The 18483-nt window shown below is 42.0% G+C and overlaps 1 protein-coding gene across 8 annotated transcripts in view; it reads right to left on the minus strand.

The window, feature by feature from the left end:
• The window catches only part of FBXW12 (F-box and WD repeat domain containing 12), a 76815-nt gene continuing 58332 nt past the window's right edge, over nucleotides 1–18483 (minus strand). For all 8 annotated transcript variants that reach the window (XM_086698315.1, XM_086698316.1, XM_086698313.1 and 5 more), the window contains 6 exons: nucleotides 13074–13283; nucleotides 12114–12272; nucleotides 10926–11136; nucleotides 9526–9704; nucleotides 9311–9444; nucleotides 1–171 (listed from right to left, as the gene is read on the minus strand). In XM_086698315.1, coding sequence (XP_086554441.1) covers nucleotides 72–171; nucleotides 9311–9444; nucleotides 9526–9704; nucleotides 10926–11136; nucleotides 12114–12272; nucleotides 13074–13283 — 993 coding nt within the window. In that variant the 3' untranslated portion in view covers nucleotides 1–71. The remainder of the gene's footprint in view (nucleotides 172–9310; nucleotides 9445–9525; nucleotides 9705–10925; nucleotides 11137–12113; nucleotides 12273–13073; nucleotides 13284–18483) is intronic.

Below are 18483 nucleotides of genomic sequence, written 5' to 3' on the forward strand. Positions count from 1 at the left end.
TTTGCAAACAGAATTCTCTTTACTACATTGAGGGAGATGATGCAAGGTTAATTATTCCATTAGTTTCCATATTATGTATGCAAAGAATACATCACCAGAATGCTGGACTCACGATTTTTTGACACCACACATACTATGCTCATGTTATCACATATTGCTTTGGAGACGTAGCTGCCAACAGAAAAAAACACAACGTAATTAATGGACAAAAGGGAAAGTAGTTATTTCTATTGTTGATGATACTAAATTTGAACCTGACAAAGATACCTTTTTCCCAAATCAATTGATCCTAAGTCACTCTTATATTTGGTTTCAAATGACTGCACAGATCTGGCAAAGTTATGATGATTACTATTTGCAGGAGTAGCAATCTCAACCTGCCCTGAGATAGCACTGCCAGAATTATCAAGATCTAGCAAATCAGAGATATTATTTAATAATGATAGAGAATATTTTTATTTTAAAAGAGAATTCTGTTCCTTTTGACTATACCTGCTCTATTCCAGGCGAGTACCTAAAAGAGGCCATGCCTCCCTCCCCATGGGGTGATGGGGAGATTGTGGGGCATGGCCCTGTCAACTCTTCTCATCCTGTATTAAGGAGGTGATACTCCTACATCCCTCTTCTCCAGGAGTCCAGAAACTGGGGGTGGAGTTCTGTTAACCATCCCTGACTTGCACTAACCCAAGCAAAGGTGGCACCTTTACTCCTCCCCTGGGGAGGGGAGACTGTGAGATGGACACTGTTGACCATCTCCTCCCTCCCCTGTGCTAAGGTGAGTAGAGGTGGACTCTTTCCTCTTCCCTTCAAACACTGCGGAGAGAAGTAATAGCTAAAAAACTCAAATTTGGTAAACCTACAGATTGAAAAAGCTGATCAAACCCAAACAGGTTAAATTCAAAGAAGTCTATATCAAACATATCAAATTTCTGAAAACTAAAGACAATAACTTGAATCAGCCTGAGAAAAATGACACTTTATCTATAGAAGAGCACCACTTTGACAGTGGATTTCTCATTGGATACCATAGAAGCCAGAAGGAAATAGCACAACATTTTCCAAATGCTGAAATAAGAAAAGTAAATATACCAATTAAAAGATCTTGGCACAATGTGGATAAAAATCATGACAATTAGATGCTGTCTACAAGAAACTAACTTCAATTATAATGATACAAGCAGATTGTTTTCCATTCCTCTACTTCCAATGTAACATACAAACATTAATCAAAAGACAGCAGGACTAGCTAAATGAATAACAGGTAAAGTAGATCTCAGAGCAAAGAAAACTGCCAAGAACAAGCAGGGACATTACACAAAAATAAAAGGCCAACTAACCAAGAAGACCTAATACTACTAAATGTGTATGTACTAAATAACAGAGCTGCAAAATACATGAAGTAAAAACTGATGGATTAAATTTTTTTTAATGTTTATTTTTGAGAAAGAGCAGGGGACAGCAGAGAGAGGGAGACACAGAATCTGAAGCAGGCTCCAGGCTCTGTGCTGACAGCTCAGGGCTCCAACTCACAAACCATGAGATCATGACCTGAGCCGAAGTTGAACACTCAACTGGCTGAGCCACCCAGGTGCCCCCAAACTGACAGAATTTAAAGGAAAAAGGGACATCCAGATTTATAGTCAGGAAATTCAGTGGTCTTCTCTCATAACTGATAGAACCCTAAGATCAAAAATCAGAAAGGATATAGAGGAACTGAAAAAGATAAATCAACCACAATGCTGCAGTTGCCAAATATAGAACACTACCCAACAAGAGCAGGATATGCATTCTTTTCAAGCACACACAGAACCTTCAAGATTGTTTTATGACCCAGGGTAGAGTCTAAGTTAAACAGATGTAAAAGAATTGAGAATATACAAAGTGTGCTCTCTATAACTGATTTACACTAGAAATCAATACAAAGATAGCAATAAAATATCAAAATACTTGAAAAATAAACACACTTTTAAATAATCCATGGGTCTCTACTCCTGAAACTAATACTATATGTTAAATAAGTGGAATTTAAATAAAACTTGAAAATAAGTAGTCCATGGGTCAAAGGGGAAAAGGGAAATTAAAAAGTATATGGAACAGAGGCACCTGGATGGCTCAGTTAAGTTTCCCACTCTTGGCTTCGGCTCAGGTCATGATCCCATAGTTTGGGAGATCAAGCCCTGCATCAGGCTCTGTGCTGACAGCATGGAGCCTACTTGGGGTTCTGTCTTTCCCTCTCTCTCTGCCCCTCCCCTGCCAGCTCATGCTCGCTGTGTCCCCCCACTCTCAAAATAAACAAAAAAAGTATTTAAAAAAAAGTATATGGAACGGAGTGAAAATGAAAATCTGTAAGTTGAAGCCAAAGCAGTGCTTAGTGAGAAATTTAGAACATCAAATGCTTATATTTAAAAAGAGAGGTCTCAAAGCAATAATCTAAATTCCTACCTCAAAAATTGGATAACAAACCAAAGCAAGAAGGGAATAAAAAAGCAGAGATGAAACTGAGAACAGGGGAAAAAAAAAAGACAAAAGCTGTTTCTTTGAAAAGGTAATAGAAATTGATAAACCTCTATTAAGACTAAGAAAAAAAAAAAAGACAAATCCCCAATATCAGGAGTAAAGGGGTTGATATCACCATGATTCTGCAGATACGTAAAAGACTGAAAGGAACAAATCCATGCACATAAATTTGACAAGTTAGATGAAATGACTAATTCCTGGAAAACTACAAACTACCAAAGCTCATGCAGCAGAAAAGAGACAATCTGAATGGTGCTATAACCATTAAAGAATTCATAGTTATAACCTTCCAAAAAAGTAATCTCCGGGCCCAGATGGTTCCACTGGAGACCATTAAATTTTATTTGTTGTTTATTTTTATTTTTTTGAAATAGGCTTCATGCCCAGAGCCCACTGCAGGGCTTGAACTCACAACCCTGAGATCAAGAGTTGGGTGCTTAACTGACTGAGCCACCCAAATGTCCCCTATTAAACTTTTAAAGAAGAAATAACACCAATTCTACAAAATCTTTCCAGAAGATAGAAGGTCAGGAAACACTTGCCACTAATTTTATGGAACCACCACTATTAACGCCAAAATGAGACAAAGACAGTACATAAGACTACCAATCAATATCCCTTGTGAATACAGAAGCAAAAATCATTAACAAAATATTAATAAATTAAATCTAGCAATATATAAAAATATATACAATATGACCAAGTGGGGTTTATTCCAAGAATGCAAGGCTGGTTCAGTATTCAGAGCCAATCGATGTAATTTGACTTATTAACAACCTAAAAAGGAAAAATCAGTGGCACCCGGCTGGCTCAGTCAGTGGAGCATGCTACTATTGATCTTGGGGTCATGAGTTTGAGCTTCACGTTGGGCACGGAGATTACTTAAAATTTGGGGGCACCTGTGTGGCTCAGTCAAGCATCTGACTTCACTCAGGTCATGATCTCATGGTTCAGGAGTTTGAGCCCCACATCCAGCTCTCTGCTGTCAGCACAGACTTGCTTTGGATCCTCTGTCCCCCTCTCTCTCTCTGCCCTTCCCCCACTCATGCTCCCACTCTTTCTCTCTCTAAACATTAAAAATTTTTAAAAATAAAACATTAAAAAATAAAAAATAAATAAAAAGGAGAAATAATGTTCTTATAGTAACTGATACAAGAAAAGCATTTGGCAAAATTTAACATCTATTGATAAAAACCCTCAGCAAATCAGGACTAGAAGGGAACTTCCTGAACCATATAAAAGGCAATTACAAAAACATACAATGAATATCATAATGGTGAAAGACTCAACACTTTCTATAAAAGTCAAGGATACCTGCTCTCCACTCCAATGTTGTTACTGAAGGTTTTTATGTTTTTAAGCTCTACGCCCAATGTGGGGCTTGAACTCATGACCCTGAGATCAAGAGTTGCATGCTCTACAACTGAGGCAGTCAGGTGCTCCTTGTTATTGAAGGTTATATCCAATGCAAAAGTCAAGAACAAGGAATAAAAGATGTACAGATGGAAAGTGGGGGGGGAGGGGAGAAGCTGTTGACAGATGACATGACTGTATACATAGAAAAATCACAAAATATCTATAAATTAATAAAAGCTATTTAAAAAAAAAAAGCTATTTGAATAACAGTTTAGCAAGATTGCAGGATACCAAGTTAGTATTTCAAAAGTCAATCATGGGGCGACTGGGTGGCTTGATTGGTTGAGTGTCTGACTTTGGCTCAGGCCATGATCTTGCAATTCATGAGTTCAAGCCCCACATCAGGCTCGCTGCTGTCAGCCTGTCAGCACAAAGCCCACTTCAGATCCTCTGTCCCTCTCCGCCCCTCCCCCTGCTTGTGCTCTCTCTCAAAAAATAAAACATCAAAAAAAGTCAATCATATTTCTACATCCTATTAATAAAAAATAGAAAATTGAAGACATTACTGTTTGTTTATGGTAGCACCCAAACCACTAAATACTTAGGTAGAATCTTACAAAATATTTGCAAAATCTGTATCTTGAAAACTACAAAAACACTGATAAAATAAGGAAGACTTAATAAGAGACGTAAGGTTCATGGATTAGAAGACTCAATTGTAAAGGTCCCCAAACTTATCTATAGATCCAATAGAATTCCAGTATAAATTCCAGCAGAATTGTGTGTGTGTGTTCTATTTCTTTTAAAGTTTATGTATGTATGTTTGTATGTAATCTCTACACCCATTGTGGGGCTTGAACTCACAACCAGGAGATCAAGAGTCACATGCTCTTCTGACTGAGCTAGCCAGGAGCCCTTAATTTTTTTTTTTTTTTTAATTTCCTTAAGTAATCTCTAAGACCCACATGGGACTCAAAGTCACCACCCCAATATTGAGAGTCACATGCTCCACCAACTGAGCCAGCAGGGTGCTCCCCCCCAGAATTTTTATAGACATTTACAAACTTATTCTAAAATATATGTGAAAAAGCAAAGGAACCAGAATAGTCACAGAAATTTTGCAAAAGAACAAACTGGAGGACTCCCATCAGATTTTTAAATTTCTATAAAGTTACACTTTCAAAGTAGTGTGCTATTAGAGAAAGGATAGACACAAAGATCCTTGGAACAAAAGAGTCTTGAAATCTATATATATAATATATAACTATATATATATATAAATCTATATATATATAGTTATATAGATATATAGTTTATATATATTGTGTATATATATGTAAGTGTATATATACGTATAGTCAATTTTTGACAAATATGTAAAGGAATGAAGAATGTTTTTTTCACCCACAAATGGAGCTGAATAATTAAATACCTGTATGCAAAAGAAAGGAAGAAAAAGAAAAGAAAAGAAAAAAGAAAAGAAAAGAAAAGAAAAGAAAAGAAAAGAAAAGAAAGAAAGAAAGAAAGAAAGAGAAAGAAACTTTGATCTATATCTTGCCCTATATAAAATTTAATTCAAAATAGATAACAGACTGGGGCACCGGGGTAGCTCAGTCAGTTAAGCATCTGACTCTTGATTTCGGCTCAGGTCATGCTCTCACAGTCATGAGATCAAGCCTTGCATTGGCTCTGCACTAGGCATGGAGCCTGCTTAAGATTCTCCCCTCTCCCTCTGCCCCTCCCCAGCTTGTGTGCTCTCTCTCTCAAAAAAACAAACCCAAAATGGGTAACAGATCTAAACGTGAAACCTAAAACTATACAATTTTGACAAAAACATAGGGGAAAATCTTTGGGACCCTGGGTTGGGCAAAGATTTCTTAGATACAACATCTCGAACCTCATCTTTTTAGAAGAAAAATTGGACTTCATCAAAACTAAGAATACTTGCTCTTTGAAAGACAGTGTTAGAGTAGAAAGACTAACCACAAAGTGGAAGAAGATATTTGCAAAGCCTTATCTGATAAAAAAAAAAATAAAAAAAATAAAAAAAACTTACATTCCAGGGGCACCTGGGTGGCTCAGTTGGTTAAGCATCTGACTTCAGCTCAGGTCATGATCTCACCATTCGTGAGTTTGAGCCTGCATTGGGCTCTGTGCTGACCGCTTGGAGCCTGGAGGCTGCTTCAGATTTTGTGTCTCCCTCTCTCTCTCTGCCCACCCCCACTCATGCTCTGTCTCTCTCTGGGTCTCAAAAATAAATAAACGTTGAAAATAAACATTTAAAAAAAAACTTATGTTACAAATATATAAACTATCAAAACTCAATAACAACCCAACTAAAACAACCCAACTAAAAAAATGTACAAAAGGTTTGAACAAATGCTTCACCAAAGAAGCTATCTGGATGGCAAATAAGCCAATGAAAAGCTGCTCATCATCATTAAGGAAATAGACAACAAAACTGTAATGAAAGATCACTACATGCCCATTAGAATGTAAGAAAAAACAAAAATGGAACAATACCAAGTGGGAATGCAAAAATGTATAGCCCCCTAGGAAAGCATTTGCAATTTCTTATAAAGTGAAGCATTCCATATGACCTGACACTTCCACTCTTCGGATAAACATGTTTTCATATTTATCTAAGCTAGAAACAACATCAGTGACCCTCAACTAGTGAGGTGATAAACTGTGGTCCATCTACACAATGGGACAATAGTAAAAGGAACTCAGCAGTACAGGGGCGTGAATTACTGATACAGTCAGCAAGGGTGAATCTCAAAACCACAATGCTCACTGAAAGAAGTGAGACACAGGGCTCCTGGGTGGCTCAGTTGGTTAAATGTCTGACTCTTGATTTTGGCTCAGGTCATGATCTCATGATTCGGCAGATTGAGCCCCGCATCGGGCTCTGTGCTTACGGCAAGGAGGCTGCTTGGTGTTCTCTCTCTTCCTCTCTCTCTGACACTCCCCCATTCTCTCACGCATTCATGTGAGCTCTCTCTCTCTCAAAATAAATAAACTTTTTTTTTTTTAAAAGCTAGACACAAAGGAATATATACCATATAATCCCATATACATAAAAATTTAGAAAATTGAAAGTAATTAATAGGGACAGAAAACAGATCAGTGGCTGCCTGGTGCTGGGGATGGAAGGAGGGACACACTGCAATGGAGCATGGGAAAACCTTGGGGATGATGGACATACCCTGGTTTGTGCTTCTGATTAAAAGACTATCGTCAAAACTAAAACTGTGTTGGACAACTGGATTCTATTTCTTTGTATTGTTAAAAAAAATCAGACGGATAAAAGACATAATGCTGCATGGTATGGGACATCATTGGATATGAAGGGGATCTATTTAAAATTATTGAAAGGGGGGCGCCTGGGTGGCGCAGTCGGTTAAGCGTCCGACTTCAGCCAGGTCACGATCTCCCGGTCCGGGAGTTCGAGCCCCGCGTCAGGCTCTGGGCTGATGGCTCAGAGCCTGGAGCCTGTTTCCGATTCTGTGTCTCCCTCTCTCTCTGCCCCTCCCCCGTTCATGCTCTGTCTCTCTCTGTCGCAAAAATAAATAAACGTTGGAAAAAAAAAAAAAAATAAAATTATTGAAAGGATAAAAAAATTGAAAATATAGACAATCATTGATTAAAATAAATCTAAGCCACAAAACATTATTGGAAGGAGAAAAGCATTTATGACTTAGTAGGCTAAGGTTTATTAGATATGATAAAGAGCAAAAAATAAAACCTGCTAAGCATAGGGGCACCTGGGTGGCTCAGTCGCTTAAGCATCTGACTTCGGCTCAGGTCATGATCTTACGGTTCATGGGTTCGAGTCCCACATCAGGCTCTGTGCTGGTGGCTCAGAGTCTGGAGCCTGTTTCAGAATCTGTCTCTCTCTGCCCCTCCCCTAGCTTGTTCTCGCTCTCAAAAATAAATGTTAAAAAAATTTTTTTTAATCTGCTAAGCATAATTACATATTATATACGCTTAAATTTTTTTGTGCCTCAAAAACACTGGAAATATCTGAACATAGAGATTTAAATTACAGCTGCACAATACTCCATTATGTGGACATGCCAAAGTAATTTAAACAACATCTTATGTTTAGGCAGTTAGATGGTTTCCAGCATTAAGCAATCACAACTCATATTGTAATAAACAACCAATGTATTTATTCATTCATTTTTATTAAATAAATAAAACTTCATTTATTTTGAGAGAGACAAACAGCACGAGTGGGGAAGGTGCAGAGAGAGAGAGAGAGAGAGAGAGAGAGAGAGAGAGAGAGAGAATCCCAAGCAGGCTCTGCACTGTCAGCACAGAGTCCGACTCAGGGCTTGAACCCAGAAAGCCCCGAGATTGTGACCTGAGCCGAAAGCAAGAGTCGAACACTCAGCTGACTGAGCCACCCAGATGCCCCAACCAATGTATTTTTAATCATTGGAGGTGTACTGTCAAAGTAAATTCCTATTAGTGGCCTTGGCCCTAGGATATAGGCCCTGGTCCTATATCCTATTAGGATATGTATTATATTTTGTTAGATATTGCCAAAAATAAACATTAGAAGGACAAGCAACAATGTTTATAAAAGACAAGAGCCTTATGTACAGCATGTAAAATCTCAAAAAAATAATTTAGATGAAGGCTAGCAACTTAAAAGAAAACCAAAATGGGGGCACCTGGGTGGCTCAGTTGGTTAAGTGTCCGACTTTGGCTCAGGTCATGAGCTCACAGTTCGTGGGTTTGAGCCCCACGCCAGGCTCTATGCTGACAGCTCAGAGCCTGGAGCCTGCTTCAGATTCTGTGTCTCCCTCTCTCTCTGCTCTTCCCCTGGTTCATGCTTGCTTGCTTGCTCGCTCTCTCAAATATAAATAAACGTTAAAAAAAAAATTAAAGGGGCACGTAGGTGGCTCAGTCAGTTAAGCGTCTGACTTGATTCAGGTAATGATTTCACGGTTCCTGGGTTCGAGCCCCGCATCAGGTTCTGTGCTGACAGCTTGGAGCCTGGAGCCTGCTTGGGATTCTGTGTCTCCCTCTCTCTGCCCCACCCCCACTCACACTCTGTCTCTCCCAAAGATGAATAAACATTAAAATTTTTTTTTTAAATCAGCTTGCTAAGGAAGTGACCCAAATGACGGACGAACTCAAAAAATGTATAAACCTTGCAAGTAAAGACAGGACACTGAAGATATAAATCTTCCATATCCTGCTGTGGGCAAATAAATGGGAGCCATTTTGGAAAGCCTTTTGGAATCTACTCCAAGAGCTGTGAACATACTCCAAGAACTAACAATTCTCTTTTTGGACATAAGTTTATTCATAGGTGTCCTTGAACTTAAAAAACAAAACTAAACCCTCACCTACTATCCCTTTATTTTTTTATGTAGAAATTTAAAATCTTGAAGGGAAGTTTAAGTCACAAAGCAGGGCTTACCAGCTGGGCGTCAGGTCACTCCCTATGTGTTCCAGGTGACAGCAGCTCTTGAGGTATGGATAACGGCCTTCCTCTTCCCACATGTACACATGCAGGGAGTCATCCATAGATGTGGTGAGGACATGCAGAGAATCCTTCAAAGGAGACGCGGGATGAGTGGCCCAGAGTCACAGGCAGAGCAGTGAGCGGGGTCGGGGGAGAAGGTGCATACGGACCGCCCACAAATTGCCGATGGTCCTCTGGTGATCCTCAAATCGTTGCAGCTGGTGCCCACTGATGGTGAAGAGGAACAAGTATGGCCCACTCTCAAAGACGATCATATTTCCATCACTGGCTCCCATCCAAATTGGACTCTCCATATGAACTGGCAACAGGAAAGTCGCGACCTGATGGGCTGTTTTCATGTGGAACAAACACACGCAAACTTGGGGTCATTTAGTCAGAATGATATCTTTACACGGAATGAAAAAGCATACTCGTTACTTTCATGGGACCTCAGCCTGGTGAGGAAAATGAAGGACAGGCCAGTGGCAGATACAGGTCACTGACCATGGTAACAGGTGCTAGGACGTGGGAACGGAGCGTGGTGGACAGTGACAGCTCAGGCATTGAGGGGGCGTTGGAATCCAGGCCTGAAAGCATCATGGGAATCTAACCACATCTGCCCAGGGTGTGTCTGGGCAGCTCAATCAGTTGAGCATCAACTCTTGATTTTGGCTCAGGTCATGATCTCACAGTTATGAGATCAACTCCTAGGTCAGGCTCCATGCAGGGCCAGACATGGAGCCTACTTAAGATTTTCTCTCTCCCTCCCTCACTCCCTCCCTCTTTCTCTCAGGGCCCTGGGTGGCTCAGCCGGTTAAGCATCTGACTTCACCTCAGGTCATGATCTTGCTGTTTGTGAGTTCGAGTCCCATATCGGGCTCTGTGCTGATAGCTCAGAGCCTAGAGCCTGTTTCAGATTGTGTGTGTGTGTGTGTGTGTGTGTGTGTGTGTGTGTGTGTGTGTCTCTCTCTCTCTCTCTCTCTCTCTCTCTCTCTCTCTGCCCCTCCCTGGCTCATGTTCTGTCTCTCTCTCAAAAATAAATAAATATCGGGGCGCCTGGGTGGCGCAGTCGGTTAAGCATCCGACTTCAGCCAGGTCACGATCTCGCGGTCCGTGAGTTCGAGCCCCGCGTCGGGCTCTGGGCTGATGGCTCAGAGCCTGGAGCCTGTTTCCAATTCTGTGTTTCCCTCTCTCTCTGCCCCTTGCCCGTTCATGCTCTGTCTCTCTCTGCCCCAAAAATAAATAAACGTTGAAAAAAAAAATTTTTTTTTTAAAATTAAAAAAAATAATAAATATTAAAAAAATTTTTAATGACAAATAAAAAATATAAAGAATCTCTCCACTCATGCACACACTCTAAATAAACAAATAAAATCATATCTGCCCAAGAGCAGGGTGGAGTGTAGAGGTCAGAGCGTGGGCATCAGAGACACTAACCTGCAAGGGTTAGCCTGCAGCTGAAGAGATCCCCTGCCTGCTTCACACAGACCGTTTACATACATTTATGGCTTCAAAAGAATGCATGAGTGAAGGGGAGGAGAAGCCGTGTTTCCGGTGTGGCACCGCCTACCTTGGATGACTGTTCTGCCCCCAGTCCTCTCGGTCATTAGGTCAAAGGTGGTAAATCCTGTCTTTTTGGAAGAGCCTCTTCGGTACATCAATGTTATCCTGCTTGTCCTCCTTGGGGCCCAGCAGGCTCTGCAGCATGACGAAAACGGGATAGAGAGTGACAGAGGGCTTTTGCCTTCCGATGGTTTCAGTAAGCACTCTGTGAAAAAGACCTATGGAGAGATTGTTGCACAAATAGGTGAAGGGGGAAGTAGCAGCACCTCAGTGCAGGAGGGACTCCAGAAAAGCCTCCTTAAAAATCCTTACTTTGTGGGACACCTGGCTGGCTCAGTCGGTGGCACATTTGACTCTTGATCTCAGGGTCATACATGCAAGCCCCACGTTGGGCATGGAGCCTACTTAAAAAAAAAAAAAAAAAAAAATCCTCGTTTTGTGGCCAAACTTTAATCTGAATCCTAGGAAGCACAGAGTAGTCACTGCTTGTCACTTGACATCCAAGAACCTGTCTTCCTATCCTGCCTGTCGTGGTCACAGAGAGCAAAGCCCCTGCAGCCACGCTTCAGGCATGCCACAGAGGTACAAAATCGTCTGGCCACACTGGAGTCCAGATCAAGTTGCCACTGGCTCGACAGATCTCCCCTCCTTGGAGAAGGGGTCAAGGGCTGTTCTGCTTTGGCTGCGTCCTCTCAGCTCCTTGCTCTTTGGTGCCCGGTCCACCTGTGCCATGGTAAAAATGGCTTGGCTCAAAGGCCACAGACTTTCTCAGAGTGCCATTCAGAGGTGGATCCATTTTTATTTACTTCTGGACTGCTTGGTACTTTCTAGCCAAGGTGGATAAGAGTAAGGAAAGCTAAAGTGAACAAGGCTACCAGAGATCCTCCTCTCTTGAGCTGTCCCTCACTTTCCTCTAGCTCTTTGGGCGATTCAGGCTTCTTGATGCAAATTTTCATGGCTTCTCAATGCAAAGTTTCATGAATTAACATTTGTTTTTGCACCTAGACATCATCACTTCCAAGAACACTGCCTCCTGACTATCGAAATGGATTCTAAATGTGATATGGCCTTTGAGAGGGGGGAGCCCTATGTCTGGTCCTTGCTGAGCGCTGCAGGTTCTCCCACACTTCCTAAACTCCACTTTCCCAATGCTTGACCCTGTCCTCCTGAGATTAACCCACAGAGCAACACTCACCCTGGGCAAGATGTTCTGATGTGTCCCAGATGCAAAGACCCATTTCTTGTCAGGAGAGCAGTGCAGAAGGTCAACAGTGTATTTAAATGCGTGGACTTTAGAAACACCCCTGAGCTCAGGCACTGTCAGTGTGTAGATGTCACCTTCAGAATTGCCGACCTGAAACCAAAGCACCACCACCACATCAACAGAAGGAGATGGGAGATTATAAAGCACACAGAAGGCATCACTATCAGCTGCAAAATATTCTACTGTTTTGGGTGCCAGGGTGGCTCAGTTGGTTAAGTGACCAACTCTTGGTTTCAGCTCAAGTCATGATCTTACGGTTTCATGAGCTCGAGCCCCACATTGGACTCTGTGCTGACAGCACAGAGCCTGCTTGGGATTCTCTCTCTCCCTCTCTGCCTGCCCCTCTCCCATTCATACTCTGTCTCTTTCAAAATAAACTTTAAAAAAAATTTAAAAATATGTATTACTGTTTCTTTAATCATATAATGGAGATTAAAACCTCTTGATGTTGTGAGAATGATCCCAAGGAATAAAACTTTCTAAGTCCCAAAGCATTCTTCTCGAGGATAATTATTCATTGGTACATCAACCTTATTCTTTTTTCTCAATATCTCCCCAAACCCACAGCTCTCCCTCCATAGTCCCTGTCCAAGGTCATGTACTGTACAATCGACACTTGAAAGAAGAGACATGGATATAAAGTAATTCAGGATTTTTTTTTCCTTTTTTTGGAAGAATGACTAGGGAAATGTACTTGTGGGAGATCAAGGGCCAAGATGGTAGCAAGGTTTGTGTGACCAGCATTCGCTGGTGTGTTTTGACCCTCAGGGTACATGGTAGGGATGACTCCAAGAAGACAGACTGTGATGTGACAGTAATGGGGCCACAACAGTGGCCAAGGCAGCAGGCATTTTGTTTTGTGGGTGCCCTCCAGATGCAGGGCTCACTTACCATCAGGAATGGGCCATCCTTTGTGAGACAGACTTCCAAGGAAAAGCAGGCCTGAGACACGGGGAAAGTGGCCAGGGCATCCTGATCCTGACAATTCCACACTTTGACGGTTCCCTCCAAATCCACAGTGAATGCGAGATGCATCTGAGGGAGGGTCGCCAGATGCGTGATACTAGGCTGCTGGACGGGGCTTGACCAGATCATAGTGCCCTAGAGGGAAAGGAACACTGTATGTGCCAGGAACTCCTCACACCCACGGTGCTTTCATTCCGCCAGCGTTTATTTGGAAGTCTCCTCCAAATTAGAGCCGTTTCTTGCTTCTCGGGAAAAACAAACAAGAAAATACCCCCTTGAGAGGGTAGTGAACACAGAAAAGGAACAATACAATATATTCAAACAACAGAAGAGCTCACTACATGATAGGCATAAAGAACGATCTGACTTCTGGGCCCAAATAAGTTCTGCCTTTTTTTTTTTTTTTTTTATTAACAAAAAAATTTTTTTGTTTATTTTTGAGAGACACAGAGAGAGTGTGTGCATGCACGCAGGGGAGGAACAGAGAGAGGGAAAGAATTCTAAGCAGGCTCTGCACCATCAGCACAGAGCCTGGTGTGGGGCTAGAATTCACAAACCGAGAGATCATGACCAGAGCTGAAATCAAGAGTCAGGTGCCTAACCTACTGAGCCCCCCAGGCACCCCAGTTCTGCCTTTCTAATGGTGTGACATTTGGCAAGTTACTTATCATTGTGGCTTCTTACACGGCTGTTTCCATTTCATAGCACACGAAACATACTTAGTAGGAATCCAAAGAATATCCAGTTCACAGTAGGATCCAAAGAATATCAACTCTCATAATTGTTATCTATCATCAATCTTGTATGTTGCAAATAAGAACGGTTTCCTTTCTAGATTTTCTTTAAAAATCGTGAAGTATATCAAAGAGCTAAGAATACAAAAATAAACATAAAAATTGTTACAAAGTGTTCATATAACTACTTTTTTTATATGAATCTGAAGCAGGCTCCAGGCTCCCAGCACAGAGGCCGACGTGGGGCTTGAACTCACAAACTGCGAGATCATGACCTGAGCCGAAGTCAGACGCCCAAACGACTAAGCCACGCAGGCGCCCCATATAACTATTTCTACCTGTACTTGTTCTATTTACTAACCTCTCTACCCTTTCCAAATGTCACCACCATTTGTACTCTTAACACTAAAAGGCTTCCTGTGTAGTGTTATCTATTGCTTTGTAAATCATCCCGAAATTGGGTGGCTTAAAATCAAAACTAGGATGAGATATCACCTCATACCTGTCAGAATGGCTAAAATAAAAAATATAAGAAACAAGTTTCAGCGCGGATGCAGAGAAAAAGAAACGCTCGTGCACTGCTGGTGGGAATGCAAACTGGTGCAGCCACTGTGGAAAACAGTATGGCGGCTACTCAGAAAATTGAAAAAAGAACTATCATATGATCTAGTAATTCTCCTACTGGGTATTTACATAAATAAAACAAAAACACTAATTCAAAAACATGTATCACTCCTAGGTTTTTTGCAGCATTATTTACAATAGCCAAGATATAGAAGCAGCTCAAGTGTCCATTGGTAGATGAATGGATAAAGAGTATGTGGTATATTTAGACAATGGAATATCACTTGGCCATAAGAAATAATGAAACCTTGCCATTTGCACCACCATCGATAGATCTAGAGAGTACAGTGCTAGTGAAATAATTCAGAGAAAGACAAATACCATATGATTTTACTCATAGTTTACTTTAAGAAACACAAGAGAAAAAAGAGACAAACCAAGAAACAGACTCTTAAGTACAGAGAAGAAACAGTTACCAGAAGGGAGGTGGATGGGGGAATGGGTGAAATAGATGATGGGGATTAAAGAGTACACTTATAAGGGCACCTGGGTGGCTCAGTTAAGCGTCTGACTCTTGGTTTGGGCTCAGGTCATGATCTCATGGTTTGTGGGTTTGAGACCCATGTTGGGCTCTGTGCTGACAGTGAGGAGCTTGTTTGGGATTCACTCTCTGTCCCCCACCTCCACCCCTGCTCTCTCAAAATAAACAAACATTGACAAAAAAAAAAAGTACACTTGCCACAATGAGCACTGAGTAATGTATAGAATTGTTCAATCACTGTATTGTATACCTGAAACTAATATAATGCTGCATGTTAACTATACTGGAAGTTTTTTTTTTTTTTTAAATAAGCAAAATAAGTAAAGGGGCGCCTGGTGGCTCAGTCGGTTAAGCGTCCGACTTCGGCTCAGGTCATGATCTCTCAGTCTGTGAGTTCGAGCCCCGCGTCGGGCTCTGTGCTGACAGCTCAGAGCCTGGAGCCTGTTTCAGATTCTGTGTCTCCCTCTCTCTCTGCCCCTCCCCGTTCATGCTCTGTCTCTGTCTCAAAAATAAACGTTAAAAAATTTTTTTTAAAACATAAGCAAAATAAGTAAAAAATAAACCCTCTCCAGGGGCACCTGGGTGGCTCAGTCGGTTGAGCTTCCGACTTGGGCTCAGGTCATGATCTCACGGTCCGGGAGTTTGAGCCCCGCGTCGGGCTCTGTGCTGACAGCTTGGAGCCTGGAGCCTGCTTCGGATTCTGTGTCTCCCTCTCTCTCTGCCCCTCCCCCGTTCATGATCTGTCTCTGTCTCAAAAATAAATAAACATTAAAAAAATTTAAAGAAATAAGTCTTTTTAAAAATAAGCCCTCTCCAAAAAAATTGGGTGGATTAAAACAGAAGTTTTTGTTGTCTCAGTTGCTGTTAGAAATTCAGGTGCAGCTTGGCTAGGTAGTTCTGACTCAGGGTCTCTTAGGAGGTTGAAGCTGGCTGCATAAGGACGAAACTCGAGATGGTTCACTCATATGGCTGGCAAGTCGGTGCTGGCTACTGGCGGTCATCAGTACTTCACCACACAGACCTCTCTGGAGGACTTCTTAAGGGTTCTCATAACATTATTGGCTGGTTTTCTAAGAACCGATGACTCAGAGAGGAAGTGTCTTTTGTGACGTAGCTTCAGAAGTCACACACCATTCCCACAATATCCAATTGGTTACAAAGGCCAGCCCTATTCAGTATGGAGTGGCCTACCTAAAATCGGGAACATGGGACATCTTAGAGGCTGGCTGACACAGTCCACCTGCAGTCCCTAATAGTCACCTCTGGCCTAAATGCAAAATACACTCCATCTCCCCAGTGCCCCCAAATAGTTCACCATTACAGCATCATCTCAAAATCTAGGATCTCATGGTTTAATGAGAGGCTCTTTAGACTCAGTTCATCTTGATGTGAAAACCTTGAACTAAATATACAAGTTATCTTTCTACTCCTCCAGCCCCAACATACAAGAGTAGGGTATTATAGGTAAGGATAACATTATAGACCCTCTCATCCAAAAAAAATAAAGGGGGAGGAAATGGGGGTAGGGTGGTGGGAATCACTGCTACACAGAAAATTTGAGATCCAATAGAGACCATGCTGGTAGTACGTTGACTGGGATTCAAGGCCTGGGAGAGATTCTTCAGGACTCTTGGCTCTGTCTTCTGAGTTCTCCTGCCCTTTCCATATACAGTGGTCCAATTTTTCAGGGAAGTGGCTTTTGGAGCTAGCTTCTTCCCTGTAAAAGTTCAGGATTCCAAGTCCTCTTCTCCTGTTATGATATCTCAACCTCTTTAAGTTCAAGCTGGCAGCCTTTCTGTCAGTAGGAGTCTCTGAAAAACTCTGTGGGTCTCCAAAGAAACTTACTGAGTTTATATCATCAGACAAGAGCCACATTCACAAGTCTTGGAGATAATTCTCTGATACCCTGGGCTGCCAAGGGCAAACTTAGAGGTCCAGTGCTTGTCTCAACAGCTCTGAGGCACTCCACTTGGATCTTTCCGTGGTCTAAAAAAAGAATTGGGCTATGGGCGCCTAGGTGGCTCAGTTGGTTAAGCGTCCGACTCTTGATTTTGGCTCAGGTCATGATCTCACTGTTCTTGAGATCAAGCCCCATATCAGGCTCTGCACTGACAGCGTGGAGCCTGCTTAGAATTCTCTCTGCTCCTCCCTGACTCTCGCTCACTCTCTTGCTCTCAAAATAAATAAACTTAAAAAAGAAAGAATTTTGCAGTCACCCCTTTGACTTCACCTTTATAGTATGGTTTACAGACACTGCCATGGATTGATCTTGCTTGGAGTTGACTTAAGTTTTAACGTCATTTCCCATCTTGAAAGGCTGTGAATTTTGAGAACCAGCAATCCTTGGCTCCCTTTTATTTGACAGCCCTCACTTTATCCTCTCCCTCTTACTCTTGCGTTTTGGTCCAAGCAGCAAGCAGCAGCCAGCCTTCAGCATTCTGCCTGGAATTCTCCTGAGCAAGATCATTCAATTCAGTGGATATATTTGCTAGTTTCCACGTTACCCTGGGTGACAGTGTTGCTCAACCTTCTGCAGCTATGTAGCAAGGACCCGGTTTCCTCCAGTGTCCAATAACACTTTTTACATTTTCCTGTGTGTCTTCACTGGCAGCCTCACGGCAGCCAGTTAGGTTTTTGCTAACAGTCTCTCCAAGGTCCAAAACTCTCCTCAGAGCTTTCTTAGCTTCTTCCCACTGCCTGATTACAAAGCTTCTTCCACATCTTAAATTTTTGTTATGGCAGCACCCTACTTCCAGGTAGTAAAAACTTATCTGGGGAGGCCTGGGTAGCTCAGTTGTCTGAGAGTCTGACTCTTGATTTCAGTTCAGGTCATGATCCCAGGGTTGTGGGATCAAACCCAGTGTCAGGCTTGACGCTGAGTGTGGAGCCTGCTTAAGATTCTCTCTCTCATGCTCTCTCAGCGCCTGGGTGGCTCAGTCGGTTAAGCATCTGACTTCGGCTCAGGTCATGATCTCATGGTTTGTGGGCTCGAGCCCCGCATCAAGCTCTGCGGTAACAGCTCAGAACCTGGAGTCTGCTGTGGATTCTGTGTCTCCGTCTCTCTCTCTGCCCCTCCCCCACTCACACTCAGTCTCTTTCTGTCTCAAAAATAAACATTTTTTTTCAAAGTTAAGATTCTCTTTCTGTCCCTGCCCTTTCATGTGCACACGCTGTCACTCAAAACAAAAAAACAAAAAACAAAAACACACAAAAACCAAACACACACACACACACACACCCCAAAAACAAAAAATCCACCCTGTTACTGGTTGCTGCTGCCTAACAAATGACCTAGCAGCTCAAAGCAATAAACACTTATCTCCTACAGCTTCTGTTGGTCAACAATTCAGGAGTCGACTCACTGAGTGGCTCTGGTTTAGGGTTCCTTGCTAGGTTGCAACATGTTGACTGGGGATACAATAACCTGAAGGATTGAAGATCAGCTTCCAAGATGGTTCACTCATGTGACTGCAAGCTAGTGTTGGCTGTTGGCAGA

The sequence above is a fragment of the Puma concolor genome, chromosome A2, assembly GCF_028749965.1.
Source record: "Puma concolor isolate L17-30 chromosome A2, mPumCon1.1.hap2, whole genome shotgun sequence".
Taxonomy (NCBI): domain Eukaryota; kingdom Metazoa; phylum Chordata; class Mammalia; order Carnivora; family Felidae; genus Puma; species Puma concolor.